This window comes from Podospora pseudoanserina, chromosome 3 (genome assembly GCF_035222485.1).
Source record: "Podospora pseudoanserina strain CBS 124.78 chromosome 3, whole genome shotgun sequence".
NCBI classification, from domain to species: Eukaryota; Fungi; Ascomycota; class Sordariomycetes; order Sordariales; family Podosporaceae; genus Podospora; species Podospora pseudoanserina.
This window is the reverse complement of record NC_085922.1, coordinates 712,646-730,561: the sequence shown is the minus strand read 5'-3', so window position 1 is coordinate 730,561 and position 17,916 is coordinate 712,646. Positions and strand designations below refer to the sequence as shown.

Below are 17,916 nucleotides of genomic sequence, written 5' to 3'. Positions count from 1 at the left end.
TTGTCGACTGAAAAGTGCAGTGGAAAACTTACAAGATCTTGTCTTCTTCCGGCTGCTTTTATCTGCCCGGGCCATCCTTTGTCTCGCCTCCTCTCCCCGTTGAGAGTCAAGGGGTCATGTCAAACGACACGCCGGTCTAACAATTCATTTCCCTCTTTTCTTTCCATGTCTCCGCCAAAATGCTACCCTCACTTCTCTTCACCATGCTGAGCGGTGCCGCTTTCATCCATCCCACCATTGCCTCTCCATCCGTCATCCTTGAGAAAGTCGAAGCCAAATCCATTCCACCAGGCTGGTCATTCGACCACAATGCCACCTCCACCGATAAAATCACACTCACCATCGCCCTCAAAGAGCCTGGCTTTTCCGAAGTCAAAGCAAGGCTACACCAACGCCAGTTTGGGGGTAACGACGACCACCTTTCGAGAGATCAGCTCCACACTTATCTCCAGCCCAAAAACAAGAATATCGAAACAGTAAAATCCTGGCTAAGGTCCAACGCAGGAGTCAAAAATGTCCACGTCCAGGGGAGTTTGCTCTCCTTTGAGACAACAGCGCGACAAGTCAAGGACTTGTTCTCTGCTGATCTGAAGTATTACACTTACTCTTCCGACGATGATGACGAAAATGTCCTCAGGACCACCGCTCTCAGGGCGTTGTCGTATAGCATCCCATCCTGGCTCCGTGCCTACATCGACTTTGTGCACCCCATAACCAACTTCATGCCCCCGCGTAAAGCAGGTCGTCCGACCAAAAAGCCAACTCCCAATAAGCCAACCACCACCAAGAAAGCATCATCTTCAAGCGCAAAAGCAACCCCGACCAAGAAAGCAACCTCGACCACCACAAAGAGGACATCCCCTACCACCCCGAAGGTTCTAACTTCAACAACCACTGGAAGGACGTCAACCACTACCATCAAAAATACAAGCTCCTCTACCAAGAAACCAATCACCACCTCCCGGCCCATAGGCATCCCAACCATCACCTCGGCGCTCCCCCAAGAAACCGGTCTCCCAGATCCGGAAGAGCCCTACGAAGGCAACTACCCTTGCCTTGTAGCTACATCCCCTCGCTGCATTAAGCAGCTCTACAACATTACCTACCCGCCCTACAACCCCGCCAGCTCCCCCCGTTCCCCCGTAAACTTTGGTGTCGCGGGCTTCCTAGAACAATGGATCCTCCACGCCGACGTCGCCGACTTTCTCTCTCAATACCAACCCGACTACCTCTACCGGTCCGCCACTCCCACCGGTCCCTACAACTTCACAGTGGAGCTCATCAATGGCGGCATAAACCCCCAAAACGACCCCGCCAACGCCGGAATAGAAGCCAGTCTGGATGTCGAGTACGCCATGGCGCTCGGGTACCCTACCAATGTCATCTACTACGTCACCGGAGGCAGAGGAACAAAACTCGACCGTGACGGCAACCCCTCCTCCCCCGAAGAAACAGACAACGAGCCCTACCTCGAGTTCCTCGAAGCCCTCCTCGCCAAACCAGACGCCGAACTCCCCCACGTCCTGAGCATCAGCTACGCCGACGACGAGATCTCCGTTCCCCGGCCCTACGCCCTCCGAGTCTGCGATTTATTCGCCGCCCTCGCAGCGCGGGGCGTCTCGACCTTTGTCGCGAGCGGCGACGGCGGAGCAGCGGGGACAGGCCAAACCCGCTGCGTCATGAACGACGGGTCCGGGCAGAAGAAAATGTTCATCCCCACCTTCCCCGCCAGTTGTCCCTACGTCACCGCCGTCGGGGCGGTAGACAACGTCGCGCCGCCGTTTACGGGAGAGGACTTCAGCGCCGGGGGGTTCAGCAACTACTTTGACCGCCCCAGCTGGCAAGACGAGGCCGTCAAGCCCTACGTCGACGGGTTCGTCAGTCGCGGTGACCCACGGGTGGGGCTCTTCAACAGCACGGGGCGGGCGATGCCGGATATTAGCGCTATCGGGTCCGGGTTTCAGATCATCATGGGTGGAGAAATGAGCGAGGTCTTGGGCACCAGCGCGAGCGCGCCCGTCGTGGCGGCCATGGTGGCTTTGATCAACGACGCGAGGATGCGCGCGGGGAAACAGAGTCTCGGCTGGCTGAACCCTCTGCTGTATTCGGCAAAGGTGAGGGCGGTGCTTAGGGATGTGACGGTGGGCGAGAGCTATGGGTGCCTGTTTCCTGATGGCAGCACGCAGGATGGGTGGCCTGCCGTTCAGGGGTACGATTGTGTTACGGGTCTTGGTGCTGTCAGGCAGTTTGACGAGCTCATGGAAGCCCTGCTGTAGATTAGTTTGAGCCTCAAAACCAACGAATATGAACACCGAATTACCGATCCATGATGGGGAAGCGAGGTTTCCGGCCAACCGAACGCTGTCATCTTGAATACCACCTTCCTACGCAACTCAAAGCTGACAGAAACCTCCATGCTCCAACCTATCCAAGTGCTTGGGACAGTTCCAGCCTGTCTTGGGCGTTTTCCACCTTCCAAAACGCTCTCCAATCAGCGTAATGTTGTCGTATGTAATCTTGCGATGTCCCGCTAGCTAGGAACCCCTAGTCCCAACGGCGTTTCGTTGGGGACATAATCATCATGGAGACTGCGATGCAGCATCAAAGCCTTCAAAAACAATAAAAACGCCCCGCGAAAGTCATGAACCCCCTCTTGATGTCTGTATAGGCCTTCCATACATATTCAATGCCTAATGACCATCTGGGAAGGGTTGTCCTGTTGACTATTTTCCAGGTATTTATTCAGCATTGGAGCAGTCTCCACTCTTTCACCACATGTGCGGCGCAGTGTCATCTACGGGACCCCTGAACTCCACCGCAGGCTCCGAGGAAATAATTTAAGCATAAAGCGACTTTGGCTCGTGTGACCTCCCCACTGTCTGTCTCTTGCTCGCATGGAGTTTTTTTCTCCCTCGACCACCAATTCCCACCAGTCGCTCGTTCTGGTAATCTTTCCTTTTGCGGGTTGCCACGGACGACTATCGCCATCTCATGCGGCGACCGCGCTCACGACGGCGATGATAACAGCAATGGCGGGTTCGGCTTCTGGATCGAGGGCAGCGATCTTGTTGACCCTCATTGCTTTGTGCTTGGGAGGCGTTGCCGACGCAAAATTTCTTTCCATGCCTTTCACCACCGACTTCGACATCTTTGGCTCAGGTACCTACGGCCCAGATGGACCATGGCAGGCTGTCGGCGTCCTGCTCGGGAGCCATGAGCGCAAGTCCCACCTCGTGCCTCTCGAGGGTCCCGCTGTGCCGGTCTGGCCTACAGCGGCCTCGATGGTAGCCCTTCACTCGACCAAGGCTGGTGGCAAGTACAACATCACCCGCTCCGGCAACGCATCCGAACCATTCCTCAAGATCACCGAGGGCACATCCGAAGACAACGCCTCGGCCCTTTTCCGCTTCGCAGATCTGAACTCCAACCACAGGACATCCGGCCTCATGGTTGTCGACGCAATGACCTTTACCAACCTGCGATTCGAGGAGCCCGGGTACGCCAACGTCCAGGCCACGATCTATGTGATGGACTCATCCGTCATCTCTTATCCCAACAACAGAACGTCCAAACCGACCGTCGGGGTCCTAGGCTTTGGACGACCGAGCGACCTGAACTTTCGCGGGACGAGCGTTCTGGTCCAGATGAAGGAGGCCGGTCTCATATCGTCTAGCTCGTTTGGGCTGCACATCGCGAGCGTACCACTGAAGCAGCGGGGCTCGCTAATCTTGGGGGGATACGAAGAAAACAGAGTTATAGGTCCCGTAGGCGTCTTCACAAAGACAACCGGCCTGCCAGTCACCTATCTGACCGACGTCAGCATCGGATACGAGGGCGCCACAGAGAAGGACAGGGAAGACGGGAGCGTGTGGCCCAACCCAGTACCAGACGAAGCGAGCAGAGTCGGTCTCGCGCGATTCATGCAGCCATCAGAAAATGGCATCATCGCCATTCCCAACCCAGCAGTTCCCGGCATCTACCTCCCTCCTCCCGTGTGCGCCAACGCAGCGACGAAGCTCCCTGTTGTATGGAAGGAAGACCTCGGGTATTATCTCTGGGACACAACAGACCCCCGTTACGACACGGTGATGAACTTTGGCGGCTACATGGCTTTCACCTTCCTCGACTCAACAGCAGCCAACATCACCATCAAAATCCCATTCAAACTGCTCAATCTCACACTGGAGGCACCGATTGTCGACGAGCCGGTCCCCTATTTTCCATGCCACGACACCGACAGCTACAACACCGGCATCTGGGAACTGGGCCGAGCTTTTCTCCAGGGAGCTTTCTTTGGCGTCAACTACGACACAAACGTCACGTTTCTGGCGCAGGCCCCAGGCCCTGATATGGAACAAAGTGCGACACGATCCTTGGAGCCCACAGACCGAAACATGACCGGTCTGCCCGTCAAGGCATTCGTCAATAGCTGGCGGAAACAATGGCCGGAGCTTGTGATTCCTGATACCGAGTCCACTCTCAGCCCGGGAGCTCTGGCAGGTATCATCATTGGGACCCTAGCGGTTGTTGGTCTACTCACGACTCTTGGCTGGTTTGTCTGGCGGCGGAGACAACGGGGTAGGGGGGCGCAACAGTTATCGGGGGAGCAGCCGTCGGATTCTGAAATGAAGTCCGTGAGTGAATTGGGCATCCCGGACAAGGTTGAAGCAAAAATATGCCCTTACCCGGAGAAGCCGTTTGTGGAGATAGGCGATAGCACTGTCCTGGAGCTGGACTCGAGAGGTGTAACAAATGTGAGGACCGTGAGGACGGCGCGGGATCTGTCCCAGTTCAGCGAGGCACCGGACTCACCGGGTGTATACGAGATGCCTGCCGATAATCCATTTGTGGACCGGCAAAGGGATAAAGAAAAGGAGGCGGACAGGGAAAGTCAACGGTGACATAATTAGCGACAATTTTGATTTAGAGATACCCCAATCATACTGGATAACAAAAACGGCGCTCTCGGAGCCACTAATGCGTTCTGAAAAGCCAAAATGAAATAACCAACTGTTGAATATCTCTTGAGGCCCCTAAAAGGAGTGCAAAAATTGTCTAGAAAGGCACTTGGGGGTTATGAATGACGTTTTGCAAATGGCTGAAAAACTCCGCGGAGAAGGGAGTGGTGATCACGGCCGCAAGCTGACGCAACCCGCCGAGCTGTCCTCTTGGAAGATGCCGCCAAAGATGATGCCCTCGTCGATACCGTCTTCTTGAAACCCGTTTCTTGTAATATCGCCAACCGCATCAGTCGGCTTTTTGAGCAAGCCAAAGTGGAACTGTCCTTGCCCGCTGACGTCGTTGGAGATGACCTGGGTCACGGCCTCGAGGGGATCCCCGCCGGCTGAAAAAAAGACCTGGGTAGTGCTGTTGTTCTGTCCGTCAGTTATAAGCTCAAAGACTTGTGACTAGATAGTAGAGCGAGACCCACAGGGCGTCAAAGTCTAGTGTAACAGCAAAGTTGTGGAAAACGCCGTCCAGAAATGGGACGCTGAAGAGAAGTTTTGATGGGGTTTGGTTGACATTTCCAAATAACTGTAGGGTATCAGGGTCGACAGCTGTGTCACCGCCCAGAATGCTGCCCGTTTTCAAGACGAATTGATTGGTGCTAAAATCGTTGCTTTCAAGAAACACCAGCTGATATTCGTGAGACAGATTCAGCGGGCGTTGTGCGTCCTTGCCTATGCTGAAATGGAGGGTCTTGATGCCTGTGGTGCTGCCGTCGATGCCAGAGTTGCTGGCAGGAAGGAGCTCAGCGCGACGGAAACCAGTCTAGCCGTTGAAGATGGACGCGTCGCTGATGGTCACTTCTATGGGAATAGTCTCAATGTCGAACTGCTTCCTGGTTGGTATCTTTCGCACGCATAAGGAGCAGATTCGGGATGGATGAACGCACCAGAGAAGCAGAGATGGCGGGCAGCTAGATGAGCTGGCTGAAGCTGAGCCCAGCTCCGAGCACATTGGTCTCGCTGAAAATGTTATTTGGAGTGTCGAAACCAGCGACACCGAAGCTTGGCGAAACGCGGCCATCAAACTGAAGACGGCAGCTCTGGGCAGAAACGGAGGTAACCAGCGAAGCGAAGAGAAGAGGAATTCCGTGTTTGTGCATGTTGAACTAATCAATGATGCAATGGCCTGGTGGACCGAGAAAGTTTGTTGGCATCGATGCGCAGTTGCGTGAACATCTTATACATACTGCGGAAAGGTGCAATCCATCCATGGTGGGCATTCAAAAGCTCTCCCGTCTCTTAGCCGATTCAAAATGCGGGATGATCAAACTGGTCGCACGAAATGTCCGTGATGCAAAGGGGCCGTTCGGGTTTGAGATCGCAGGGTACAGATAGCCCAACACCCGTCAGGCCAAGCAGAAGCAAGTATAAGCGGCAGAAAGGAAAGGAGAGTAAAGAAAAATTATGTATTAGCTAACCATAAACCCCCGGGTATCAACTAAGGATCCAACCTGACCATAAACCTCAGCTGCCAGCCAATCGTCATGTCGTCAATTCACACATTTGCAATCATATTCACGCACCCACACAGGTAGCTTTCATATTCAACTTTAGTACAGCATCACTCCGAGCACAAAAAGTGCCAATGAGCCAAGATTGACTCTCAAATCACTGCTGCCTGCGGTGACGATAGGCGAGGTCGTCGTTGAGTTCTAAGTCCCAAGCAGTCAGCGAATGAATGGCAAGGCATCAAACCAGGGCATTGATACGTATACATACCGTAGGTCTGTGAGTTGTTTGGGATGTTGGTGGCTTCGTTATCGTGGTGTCGGTCCAGGATGAGCTGCCTGGGGGGGAAGTCACAGTTGATGCCGTGTTGCACTCGCCAGTCCCAACAGTGACGGTCACTTCAAAGGTTGAGACCACGGTGGTTGTTCCCCATGAGGTGACGGTGGAGGGGACACACTGACTGTCTGTTGCGGTAGGAAAGTCGCTCTCTGTGTCCGTTGGTGTGGTTGTGGTGTCTGTTGAGCCGCTTGGGCCCGCCGAGGTGGTTGCCGTGGAGGATGAAGGGGGTGCAGACGTGGTCCCTCCGCCCACACCGCATTCTTCCAGACTTTGGCCCTGGTAACAGGTGTCAGACAATCTTTCGGAAATCTCCAACAAACAGTGGCTAGCTCACATCTTCGCAGCACCATACTCTTCCGCCGAGTTCTTTCCATGCGCAATAGTATCCACGGTCACAGGCACGCCCTGAGCCATTCTCACAACAGCTTTGACCTAGATCCACTTGGTTGTAGCAGAACAACGACAGCTCCGTCGACGCCCTGCACGACAGCCAGTTTGCACCGCAGGCATTTTCGCAAGTTGTACCGCTACCGCATGAGCCAAACTCGGGATGATAGCCAGGAGGAGTTGTCTGACGACGATCGAGGGATGGTCCTTCCAGGCCAGCTGCCCTCGGTGTGTTCCACCGGAAGAACTCGTTCTTCTGCGCAGAGCAGACCACCACCAAGAGCTGGAGGCCTGCAAAAAGGACACTTTTTGTCGACATTTTCAAAATGATGTTGGAGGTACAGATTTCGAAAGCACTGCCAAGAGAGGAGAGGCAGCGAGCCTCATTCTTATCCGAGTCACGCTTGCTCAGGAACAAGACGCCGACATCATAAAGCATGGGAGCTAAGAGTTCTTTGGGAACCAAGATGTGACCCTGGCAGGAACCATCAGGTTTTCTTTTGGTCAAAAAGTCCGTGGCGTCATCTGATGGGCTAGAAGTTGAAGCCCCGAATATTGAACCCCGCTGCATGCGACTGCAGCCCGCCAACGAGGGGCAGCTCCTGATTGGAGTCGTCGTGGGTCTGAGTTGTCCAAGGCGGTGTGGTGTTGTTCGTGGCTGCAGAAGGGATGAGGTTGGGCACACTGCCCAATGCCGATCGGGCGAGAGGGAGTGCCAAGTCTTCAATTGGCCCAACCTCGCGGGGCTGCATCTACAACCTGGACTGCCCAATCACGGCTCTCACGCCTGCCGCTTGCGCCGCCATCATGGGCCGGGGCCGTCTGCCCTTCAGCTTCGTCACAGCAAGCCCACCTCACCCATCTCGGAGCCGGGGTCGTATTGGGCTGCAGATGTCGCACATGCGTGTGTCGACCCCCGGGTTGGTGAATGACTATCAGGCCAGTCGGCAGCCTTCATGAGATCGAGCATGTCCCCTCTCAAGAGCCCCTCGTCCATTTCCCTGTGGGTTTCCCTGGAAGGCAAACTCCATCCTCTATCATCAACACATCCTGGCACCACAGCAACATCACCACTCACTTGCACTCGATGGGCTACTTCGTGGGCATCACCAGCACCGGCTTCGTGGGGACCGACGAGCTGAGTGCGGTGACCTCTTTTCAACCATGTCATATCTTTGGTGATCAGATGCTCATCGGCACGGGAATTCGTGTTGGATTCTACCTGCTTTATATCGCTGCCATTGTTGCCGTCCTGTTTGGCGTTGACAAGCAATTCCGTTTCTGGCACGGCGCATGGGGTATTCTGGCCCTGTCCCTCTTTTTGTCCATGTTCCTCAACGTTGTGGACTACAATTTGATTATCATTGACTACGCCATCTTGATCCAGCTCGTACTCTGGTATCCAGTCTATTTCGTCTTCACTGTTCTCTTCCGACAGGCATTGGTGGTTGATGGGAGGAGGGGAGCCAAGACCGACACAGAATATCGAGAGCGTCTTCAGCGTTGTCGACAGTCAGCAGTGACAGAGCTGGATGTTGCACGAGCACGAGCCTATTCTGATGTTTTGAAAGCATTTGCTCTACATGCGGCGGCGGAGGAAGCAGACGCAGATCATGACGCTGCTCAAGAAGCCCTTGTTCATGCGGTACAGCACTACGTCTCCCACTGGCATGAGCAGATCGAGGTCCCGGCCGAGGACGGCTCTCAGCTGGGGAACAACACCGACGGTGGGGCCGTGACAACAGTCTACAACACTGAGCTGATCGAGGAAATTGCAGCCGCTCCCACCCGCGCCGATATTGACAAGCTCCGGGATCTCTACGTTGCGGCATTGGTCCATTCCAACCACTCCGTGGCCGAAGCCCGAGCCGCTGAGCATGAGGTTGCCCTCATTGCGTCTGAAGAACTCGTCATCAAGCGCCGAGCACGACGACCCAAGAATGCCTTCCGGCATTTCTTGCTGACAACCAGTTACAAAGACCAGCTGACGGCTGCCATCGGGCTCTTGATCTGGTCGATGTACATGTTTGGGACGGCGGCACTAAACTGGCCACTTCTCCGCAATGGTAACAAGCAAGGTGGCACCTGTGACAATGTTCCAACCGTTTACTTTGTCCTGGCGCCGAAGAAGCCTTTCGCAGATGCAGGATTTGCCACCTTTCTTCGGGTCTGGACCGTCGGAGTTTGCATCGTCGCTGTCATCACCACGGCCGTTGCCCTATTTATCTTGTTTGTCAGCTTTTTTGGCCCCGCTGCACTTGGTCTACGCCAGAAGGAGAGGAAGAGGAAGGGCAAGAAGTCAGTCGAGTCAGGTCAAGGAGAGTACGTCTATGATGTCCGGAGCTCACCAGGCTACTCTTGCAAAGCTCGTGGTCGACACACGCAGGAGATCCTTTCCTGCATTCACCAGACTCAGTCCCGAACAATCAGACATCGATACCAAAGCAGAACAACCTCGCCAATTCAGTTCACCCTGTGGAATATCCCCTGGGCCGTTTTGCTAGCTGTGCTGTTGTTGGTCACGATCGTCTGTGCCGAGCTGACCATCAACAGGCAAGGCCCCAACAACAACATGCCGTTGGATTTTGCTCGGCCGCCTCTTCGCGAGACTTCGGAGATCCTTGGCTTCTTGATTGGGTTGTATTCTCTGGTGTTGACGCTACTCAGTGTGATCGGGGCGTTTGTTGCGGCCATCCTTCGCAAGCGTCGCCGAGGCAATCAGCATGACGAGCAGCATATCCACTACTATCGACGTGAGAAGGGGGGTCAAGCAGGGAGGTCCGAACAGCCTGCATTGGTGGATTGATGATGATCGTGATGGCACATGATGACAGGCAAGAGTTCATGATAATGGGGGTTCAAAGTTCAAAGTTTACACACAGATGGATTATTTGGAAGTTGGCTAGGACAATGGAAGTGGCCGAGACAGGGGAGTCTGCTGGGATCACCCAGCAAGATAGCAATAGTTAGTGTGTTTTCGATATTTAGCAATATACCCTTGGTTTTTTCTTTTGGCATTTCAACCTTTGTAGCACCCAGACTGATGAACTGGCACCTTCCTTGTCTGCTGCGGTTGCCAAAATCAATCTGTACAGAACCGACTTCACCTAAATATACTGGCACTTTCCACCTGCTTCTTTCCATCTACTTCTGTCTTCCTCCCAACAAAGCATCATGATTCCACCTGAATACCCCGTTGCTCTGCCAAACCTTGGGCATCGACATCTTGTCTGACCTTTTGGTCAAGATGAGCAATTTGGTTGGCTTCCAACCACTGAAGAATTTTCTCTGCCGCCGAGCACGACTGATCAACTTGCTTCCAGCCGCATTGAGCAACCTGCCCTCACGCCGACCACATCCACCCACTTGCGCCGACCTCATTCACCACTTACGAGGCACGTTCACCCACACGCGGAGCACCCTCGTTCACTTCCGGAGCACAGTCGTCCCAGCCGTCCTCTAAAATGGCCAATGAGCACATCAAGAGCAAGAGAACAATAGGAGATCACCTATTGTGATGGCGGGTGAATGAGGAAGTGAATAGACTGATAGACTTGCCCCACAACCTCTGGCGGAGCAGTCTTTTTTCCTTCTCTGCCATGAAGGCAGGCTGCGTGGGAATCTCTTCCCTTCTTCCTCCTCTCTCTTCTTTTGTCCCAAGCACCAAAGGAGCCAGTCTCTTGTTGTTTTTTCACCGCATCGGTTGCTTCTTTCCAATCGCCTCTTTTTGCGATTCAGTCTCTTGGGTTTCCATTGGGCTTCGCATATCTCACCCACCGCAACCCCCGTCATCCATTTTGGAAGGCACAACCACGACATTCTCCCCCACCACCCCCGCGGCTTCCCTTCCACTGTTGTCGGACTCTCAGAAGGCTCCCTATTTCGCAAATTCCAAGCACGCGACCTGAGTCACTAACACAACACCTATACAGCATCAGTTGACCATCATGGAGTCCTCTCCCATTTACAGTTTCAGCTCTGTCGCCGAATTTGCGCGCATCCACAAGGCTGGAACGGAGCATGAGTTCCTTCAAGATGCGCGGTTGATCGATGAGATCAATGGGCAGGACCTCAAGTTCGATGCTTGGTATGTTGTCTTCATTCAAGTCCCCTGCTCTATCAAGTACTAACATGGCCTTTTAACAGGCTCATTACTCGTATTCGGCAAACCATAAAGCGCAGCGAATACCTCCTTCTCGTTCAGCCAGGCTCCAACGGCGAAAGCAAGATGCCGTCCAAAGGTGGAGGTGGCAAAGTGAGAATCGCCTTTGCGGATGGTAGTTTCAGCGGATACTGGGATGTTGCTCGCATTGAAAATCCAGTTGCCATTCTGGGATCGAGCAGCTCGCCGCTGGCAAAGCTTCCCGCATACAAAGTAACCGTTCCGACTGCACAGCATCATGAGGTCTTGGACAAACCCATTATCGACTCTACTGGGTCATCTTCCAGTCCGGCGGCCACTAGCCCCAAGCGTCTCTCCCCAGCAGCCTCCTCATCATCAACCATTTCACCCATCGCCTCCTCGGTTGGGAACTCTTCTGGTTTGCGTCGCGATTCTCACGATCACAAGATTGTCGCAGACCAAATTGATCTGGCCTCTCAGCTGAACCCAACCAACGTTGTCAAGGTCAATTTCCATCTTTTCGCCTCGGAATCAACCAAAGATTCTGAAATTGGAGCGTTAGAGTCTCTCCACGGTCGTTACCAGAACGCGACGGATCGACAACTGGACGCATTCAACTACTTTGTCACCTTGACAAACCCTGCTTTCCGTGTCAACCTTCACGATAAACTGCCACACATGAAGAAGGCTCTTGACCGGCCTGGCTGGTTTGAGACGCCCCTCGGCAAGAGGTTTCAGATGCTAAACCAACAGCAGAAGGAGGCTTATCTTCACGGCTTTGACCATCTACCATGCGGTATTTGTGTTCTCCCAGGGGGGCCTGGTGCGGGTAAGACGCACTTCAATCTGTTCACTATCGCCATGGCTCAGTCTGAGCCCATGGTACGATATGGGAAGCGTCCGGATGAGTCGGCAAAGGTTTTGTTCATCGTCGATATGAACAGTCCTGTCGACGATGTTGCGAACCGAATGGTCCGCCTGTACCAAGATCTGGGCATGAAGAAGTCGATCATTCGGATGAAGGGTTGGGGTTTTGAGGTGAACCGGAGCTCTAAGCTGAACCAAGCGGAGGACGCCGCGGCGGGCGGAATTGCCAATGCCGACTTCACCAACCAATTCCTTGCGACTGTCAAAGAGATGACCACTGGGCAAAACTCCGAGACCAGTTGCAGAGCCCAGAGTCTCGACGAAGCGGCTTGGGAGCGTTATGAAGCACACAAGGATACGGAGTATGAGCTGATCAAGAAGTACATGGAAGAAGAGTTGTTCGGTGAGGAGGAATGCCTCGTGGTCCCCCTCCGTTTTCGCAATCTAGTATACGATCTGTACCGAGACACCCTAGCCGACGCCGACTTTATTGCGACAACCCCTGTGGCTGCGTCTAATCATTTTAAAGGCATGTTCAAGCCCGACTTGGTGTTCTTTGATGAGTCGCCTCATGCCCGAGAGCTGTGCAACTTGGTAGCAATTGCAAACTTCAACCCGGTCGCCTGGATATTTTGCGGCGATCATCGGCAAACTGTACCTTATGTCGGTTCTGCGGGCTCCGGTTCTCAGAATCCCTACGCGCGACAAATGCAAATTTCGATGATGGAACGCGCGGCCAGGGCCGGGGTGATTCGTCATGAACTCTTGATCAATCACCGTGCCTATGGCAGCCTTCATCGGTTGGCATCCGGTCTTTGGTACAACGGACGCATGGTCTCGGGAACAACAAAAACGGAAAACCGCCCGCTCGTTCATGTCCGCAACTATCTGAGCCGGCTCATTGGCAATAAGCCGTGCGGAGTACCGAGACTCATTGTTCATCTGAAAGGATCTGTCGGAGAAATGACGGAGGGAACATCATGCTGGAATCCCAGCCACGCGGCTTGGGTGATGACTCGTGTCAAGGAGTTGCTGGCTGATCAACATTTTCGCAAGCCGGACAGGGTGGAGCCCGGCACCGTCCTCATAATATCGCCATACAGAGCTGCCTTCCAGCGGTATAAGAAGGAGCTCAGGACACTCCCTCAATGGGCCCAGAAGCGGGTGGAAGCTCGTACAGTCGATGTCTCGCAAGGCCACGAGGCTGACTTTGTGTTTTTGGATCTCTCGAAGGAGAGATCTACTGATTTTCTTGACGACCCTAATAGGTTGTGCGTGGCTCTAACCAGAGCGCGTTTAGGGGAGATAATCCTGATGTCTGGAGATATGCCGTATTCCGAGCATTTCAAGCACCGAAGTGAGCATCTTCGCCGGATGTACGCTGCCTGCATGAACCGCTCATCATCCGCTACCAGTGAGAATGGGGATGGGAACGATCTTTGCAGCGGGAATGGACAGGTTGTTTGGCTGCATGCCGAAATCCCCGACAATGAGGATTGGTCTACCCCGTTGTCTGACGACTGGCCCACGATGGCGTATGACGACCTGGACGAGATCGATCAGTCGGCTCTGTTGCGCCGCAAGGCTACCGAGGCCTTGGCCGCTCAGAACAAGAGAAACGAGGAGTTTTACCGCAGATCCACCACTCGGAAGATCAACCAAGAGGCATATGACTGGCTGATGTGTCGCGATGCGGATGGCGATAGTGAAAAGAAGGAGTTTTCTCCCGAGAACGAGGTATTGGAGAAGTATGTTCAGAGGAAGGATATTGTTCAGGAGAAGGAGTGCATTGTGGAGAAGCAGATTGAGGGGGAGGTGTCTACTGAGAAGGAGAACTCTGTCGATCAGAACGACCATGTCATGATGAAGGAGTGTGGGCAGGGAAAGAGCTGTGTTGAGAAAAGAGAGTGCACCGTGGAGGAGGGGTTTGTTATAAAGAATGAGATGAGCTCACAACCTGGTGGTGGTGGGGGTTTGGCCTTGTTGGCCTGCCTTGTTGGGAATCTGGGTAAATCGCAGGCTGATCACTAGTTGGCATAGTGAAGACGGGATGGGGATGGGTACTGTAAAGAAGATCTGCATGGATGTAAATTTGTGTGTAATGAGGGGACAATGGAGGTAGACAGTGCAGCAATCCGAACGTATATACTGTATCAGACCTGACATGCGCCTGCAGTGACCAGTCGTGACGAGATCTTGAACCATACATGGGCATATCTGTTCTGGGGCTTCGTAATTGTGTAGGGTCTCACTTCATGACTACATCGGGGGCTCCCAGAAACGCATGTGGTGATATTTCGAGGTCAATAAAAGTAATGGTGGTGGTGAGCAGATAGATTATGGCACATTGCAATCAACAAAGCATGGTTTCAGATTGACAAGAGGTCAGAACTTTGTGTCACCTCTCCGGGGTGCGGCTGAGGGCGGCCTTGAGGTGACACCACGGCGAATACCACCGCATGTTACCCTCACCCACTTGGTGACCCTGACAACAGGCCTTCGTATCGAGAGCTTCATCTCTTGGTTACGCCAAGAAGATATTTCCAGGTATATCGCTCGAGGAACTGTGGTTCGGCCGACTGGAAGATATAGATCCGTTTCGGAGGTCATCAGCGGTAGGCTGGCGGCTCAATCATGTCATTCATGGAGGAGCGGGCATTGATATTCATCCGAGCCTCGTTAAGTAATGAGTGGCACAGTGGGGGGAACGGGGGCTATTTCCGGCACAGCGGTTGGGCCGTGCCCTAGCAGCCCTACCGGTGGGGGGGGGAATGCAGTGATCTGCTTCCCCCGCAAGGTGCTCTTGGGTGTTTTGTCAATGAAAAAGGACCCCGACACCTCCTTAGGTCAGTAGGTATTGACTACCTACCTCAATCCCTTTCGAGTCTGATTTTTTCTACGACGGAATAACTGTTCAGTTTGTTTTCGGTCACAGTTGGGAGGTCCCAAACCATCAGGTACGACGGGACCCTGCATGATCTGCTGTCAGTTGTGGGGGCGTTGTGTGGGTGGTCTCAATGGTTCCAGAGCCAAGCCCCACCATCTCATCAGCTGCTGCGAGCCTCGTTGAGGAAACATTCCTAGAATGAAGAATCGAGGTGAAGAAAGTTCTTAGCTGACTCGTAAGCTGACAGTTCTTGGATACAGAGAAACTTAAAATGAAGGTGTTCAGTAAGACAAGGAGTCGCTGGCTTGCCACGATACCTGACCAGAGTTCCATCCTCCGATGATCCAACACCTCTACGAGTCCGAGTCGCAAGGCTCCAGCCCACCAACGCCCCTTCACAAGACCGAGCTTCCCAGACAATCAAAAGCCACTGCCGTTTCCCCAGCTCTTGGCAGACCTTTGCGGTTCGACGTTAAAATGAGAAAACAATGCGAAGAGGCAGCAGGCCTTTGGCTGCGACCTTCTCTGTTGTCTCCCACCGCATTTTCCAAAACAGTTAGACATACATGATCACGAGCCGCGGCCAAGGCCAACATTACAGCCCAAGCCGTCAACTAACGACACATCGTTTCCCTTCTGACCGTCACAGCACAGGTCCCATTCATCAGCCGCAAGCCGGGGTTCCTCTTTGTCCCCTCCTACCTAATAACTCTCAGTCCGAAGTGTGATCCTCACACATGGCGCAGTCAAGGGTGCAGCAGCAGCTGCTGCTGTGTAACGACAGAGACCGATCCCCAGGGCTGATGGTTTAAAATGAACCGAGTTCCCCCCTTTTTCCCCAGGAGAACTGGAATTGAGGTTCTTTTCTTGTCTCGGATCCTGTTGGTTGATGCAAAGAACACCGTCGTCACCGTTGCTACCCGATTACCTCTCGTACTTATCCCGTACATGACATCTCTACGTAACGTTGCCCACCGGAGCTGATATCGAACACATCATGTCTCACCAACCCACCATCAAGGAAGGAGAGTGGCAAGATGGCCTCTGTGGATGTTGCTCTGGTGGGCACTTCTGGATGGGGTGCTGCTGCCCTTGTATTCGTGAGTCTTGCCATTCATTCAACTCTCCCACCCATGGCTTGGTGTGTATCGATTAGTGGCTAACCATATAGGTGGACAGTGGTGAACAAGACCCATGAGCTTCTCGAGAACCCCTCGAACCCTTCACCTAGCGGATGTGGCATGTGGGGATGTGCCTGGTGCGGCTTGAACTTTTGTGGCGGCTGGGGATGGATGTTAGTAACCTCTTCCTCATGGCTTTCTCCAATAGCACCTGTACTGACTTGTTGTGCAACACAGTCTCGAATGCCTTCAGCGTGGAGAGGTCCGATCCAAGCATAGAATCGAGGGAAGCGGGTGCACCGACTGTCTTGTCGCCTGCTGCTGCCCTTGCTGCGGTGTGATCCAGTCGCACAAGGAGGTGGAGAAACGCAGGGACGCGATGCAGGGAGGTGTGCCGGACAAGATGGGCTATCAGGGACAGGCCCCCATGAGGGCTTGAGCTCCCTGAATAGACACAACAGCGCCATGGCCAAAGGAGAGACAGAATGCTTGTGCGATTAGTTGTAGTTTGGGAGGGAGTGTTATGATACCATCGTCTTTATTGCTAGCAAATACGAACATTGACTTTGACCATCAACAGTTTTTTTGTTTCTTTTCAGCTATAGCCCCCTGACCTGAAACTGATACTCCTCCCCCCTATCCAGATACACGACTTTGTCCTGCAACCCTGCGCCGTTGACCTCCTTTTTGAAGTCATCCAGCCCCGACACCATCACGTCATAGTCATCGTAGTGAATTGGGATGGTGATGTCGGGATTCATCATCTTCATGAGTTTCACCCCTTGCACCCCATCCATTGTCACCATCAAGAGCGGCATCTTTGCACCCGGGATCGTCGTCCCGCCAAGGTGGACAAGCATCAGGTCGATCTTTCCTCCGTGAAGCCATTGTGGGATCTGCTTCAGCTCGTCGATGAGGAGGGTGTCACCCGAGATGTAGATCCTGTAGCCTACTTGGGTGTTTTGTGCTGTTTCGGATGAGGTGGTGTATCCCAGTTCTAGAAGCCAGCCGTTAGTGGGTGGGACAGCGCCTAGGAGGTCGTTGGCGACGGCGAGGGGGCCGGGGGGGACGTGTTTCCCTGGCATGGCTGTTACTTTGATTTGAGGGGGTTTGCCGTTGCTGTTGGTGGAGGTGGGCTGAACGATGGGCATGATCAGGGAGTCGAAAAAGTCCAGGGCAGTGACGTTCTGGAAGGGCTCTGGTTTGGAAGGGGAAGTGAGGCAGGATTTGGCGTGGGGGGTGGAGATGATGGGGAATTGGCGGCTGAGGGAGTCTTCGACTAGGCGGTCGAAGTGGTCTTCGTGGTAGTGGGATAGGAGGATGCAATCTAGGGGTGGGAGGGCGTTGATGCCTACTGCGGGATTGGTGAGACGTTCCGAGGTGACGCCTGGGCCGAGGTGGACGTGGTCGCCGGCGTGGAGGAAGTTGGGATCGGTTAGGATGCGGGCACCGTGCCAGGCGAGGATGGTGGTGGCGGTGCCGATGAAGTAGATGCTGCCGGTGTTGTTTGATGGGGGTCTGGTAGGTCGGAGGCTGATGGACGGGTGGGGTGAGACTTTGTCTCGCTAATGGGGAGCTGTGGCTCATGATCGGGGTGGTGTGTTTTGATCTTGAGAAAGGGAATCCGTTTGTGAGGATTGAGTTCCAGAGTGGGCATTGTCTTTGACATCTTGAGGCGTGGTGTTGTTGGCGGTGGTGATGGTCTTTTGTGTTTCTTCGGTGTCTTCTTCCTTC

At 53.7% G+C, this 17,916-nt stretch overlaps 8 protein-coding genes across 8 annotated transcripts; 5 read left to right on the top strand and 3 right to left on the bottom strand.

Moving 5' to 3' along the window:
• Positions 1-179: 179 nt before the first annotated feature.
• QC764_302160 (uncharacterized protein) lies at positions 180-2,276 on the top strand (the record flags this gene model as incomplete). The annotated part of the gene is made up of 1 exon (XM_062945335.1): positions 180-2,276. The coding sequence occupies one exon, from the start codon at positions 180-182 to the stop codon at positions 2,274-2,276; it is 2,097 nt and encodes a 698-aa protein (XP_062801284.1).
• A 741-nt stretch (positions 2,277-3,017) lies between these two features.
• On the top strand, positions 3,018-4,901 carry QC764_302150 (uncharacterized protein; the record flags this gene model as incomplete). Its single annotated transcript, XM_062945334.1, has 1 exon — positions 3,018-4,901. One exon carries the CDS (start codon positions 3,018-3,020, stop codon positions 4,899-4,901), a length of 1,884 nt encoding a protein of 627 aa, XP_062801283.1.
• A 2-nt stretch (positions 4,902-4,903) lies between these two features.
• Positions 4,904-6,109, bottom strand: QC764_302140 (uncharacterized protein; the record flags this gene model as incomplete). Its single annotated transcript, XM_062945333.1, has 3 exons — positions 4,904-5,367; positions 5,432-5,772; positions 5,960-6,109. The coding sequence occupies 3 exons, from the start codon at positions 6,107-6,109 to the stop codon at positions 5,130-5,132; spliced, it is 729 nt and encodes a 242-aa protein (XP_062801282.1). The 3' UTR covers positions 4,904-5,129.
• A 450-nt stretch (positions 6,110-6,559) lies between these two features.
• Positions 6,560-7,851, bottom strand: QC764_302130 (uncharacterized protein; the record flags this gene model as incomplete). Its single annotated transcript, XM_062945332.1, has 3 exons — positions 7,132-7,851; positions 6,729-7,073; positions 6,560-6,661 (listed from the first exon to the last, which is right to left on the bottom strand). Exons 1-3 carry the CDS (start codon positions 7,753-7,755, stop codon positions 6,560-6,562), a joined length of 1,071 nt encoding a protein of 356 aa, XP_062801281.1. The 5' UTR covers positions 7,756-7,851.
• Positions 7,852-8,112: 261 nt separating this feature from the next.
• QC764_302120 (uncharacterized protein) lies at positions 8,113-9,990 on the top strand (the record flags this gene model as incomplete). Its single annotated transcript, XM_062945331.1, has 1 exon — positions 8,113-9,990. One exon carries the CDS (start codon positions 8,113-8,115, stop codon positions 9,988-9,990), a length of 1,878 nt encoding a protein of 625 aa, XP_062801280.1.
• A 287-nt stretch (positions 9,991-10,277) lies between these two features.
• On the top strand, positions 10,278-14,205 carry QC764_302100 (uncharacterized protein; the record flags this gene model as incomplete). Its single annotated transcript, XM_062945330.1, has 2 exons — positions 10,278-11,271; positions 11,331-14,205. The coding sequence occupies exons 1-2, from the start codon at positions 11,132-11,134 to the stop codon at positions 14,203-14,205; spliced, it is 3,015 nt and encodes a 1,004-aa protein (XP_062801279.1). The 5' UTR covers positions 10,278-11,131.
• A 695-nt stretch (positions 14,206-14,900) lies between these two features.
• Positions 14,901-16,756, top strand: QC764_302090 (uncharacterized protein). Its single transcript, XM_062945329.1, has 4 exons — positions 14,901-15,131; positions 15,322-16,161; positions 16,241-16,355; positions 16,420-16,756. Exons 2-4 carry the CDS (start codon positions 16,059-16,061, stop codon positions 16,619-16,621), a joined length of 420 nt encoding a protein of 139 aa, XP_062801278.1. The 5' UTR covers positions 14,901-15,131; positions 15,322-16,058; the 3' UTR covers positions 16,622-16,756.
• Positions 16,757-17,193: 437 nt separating this feature from the next.
• QC764_302080 (uncharacterized protein) lies at positions 17,194-17,769 on the bottom strand (the record flags this gene model as incomplete). Its single annotated transcript, XM_062945328.1, has 1 exon — positions 17,194-17,769. The coding sequence occupies one exon, from the start codon at positions 17,767-17,769 to the stop codon at positions 17,194-17,196; it is 576 nt and encodes a 191-aa protein (XP_062801277.1).
• Positions 17,770-17,916: the final 147 nt, after the last annotated feature.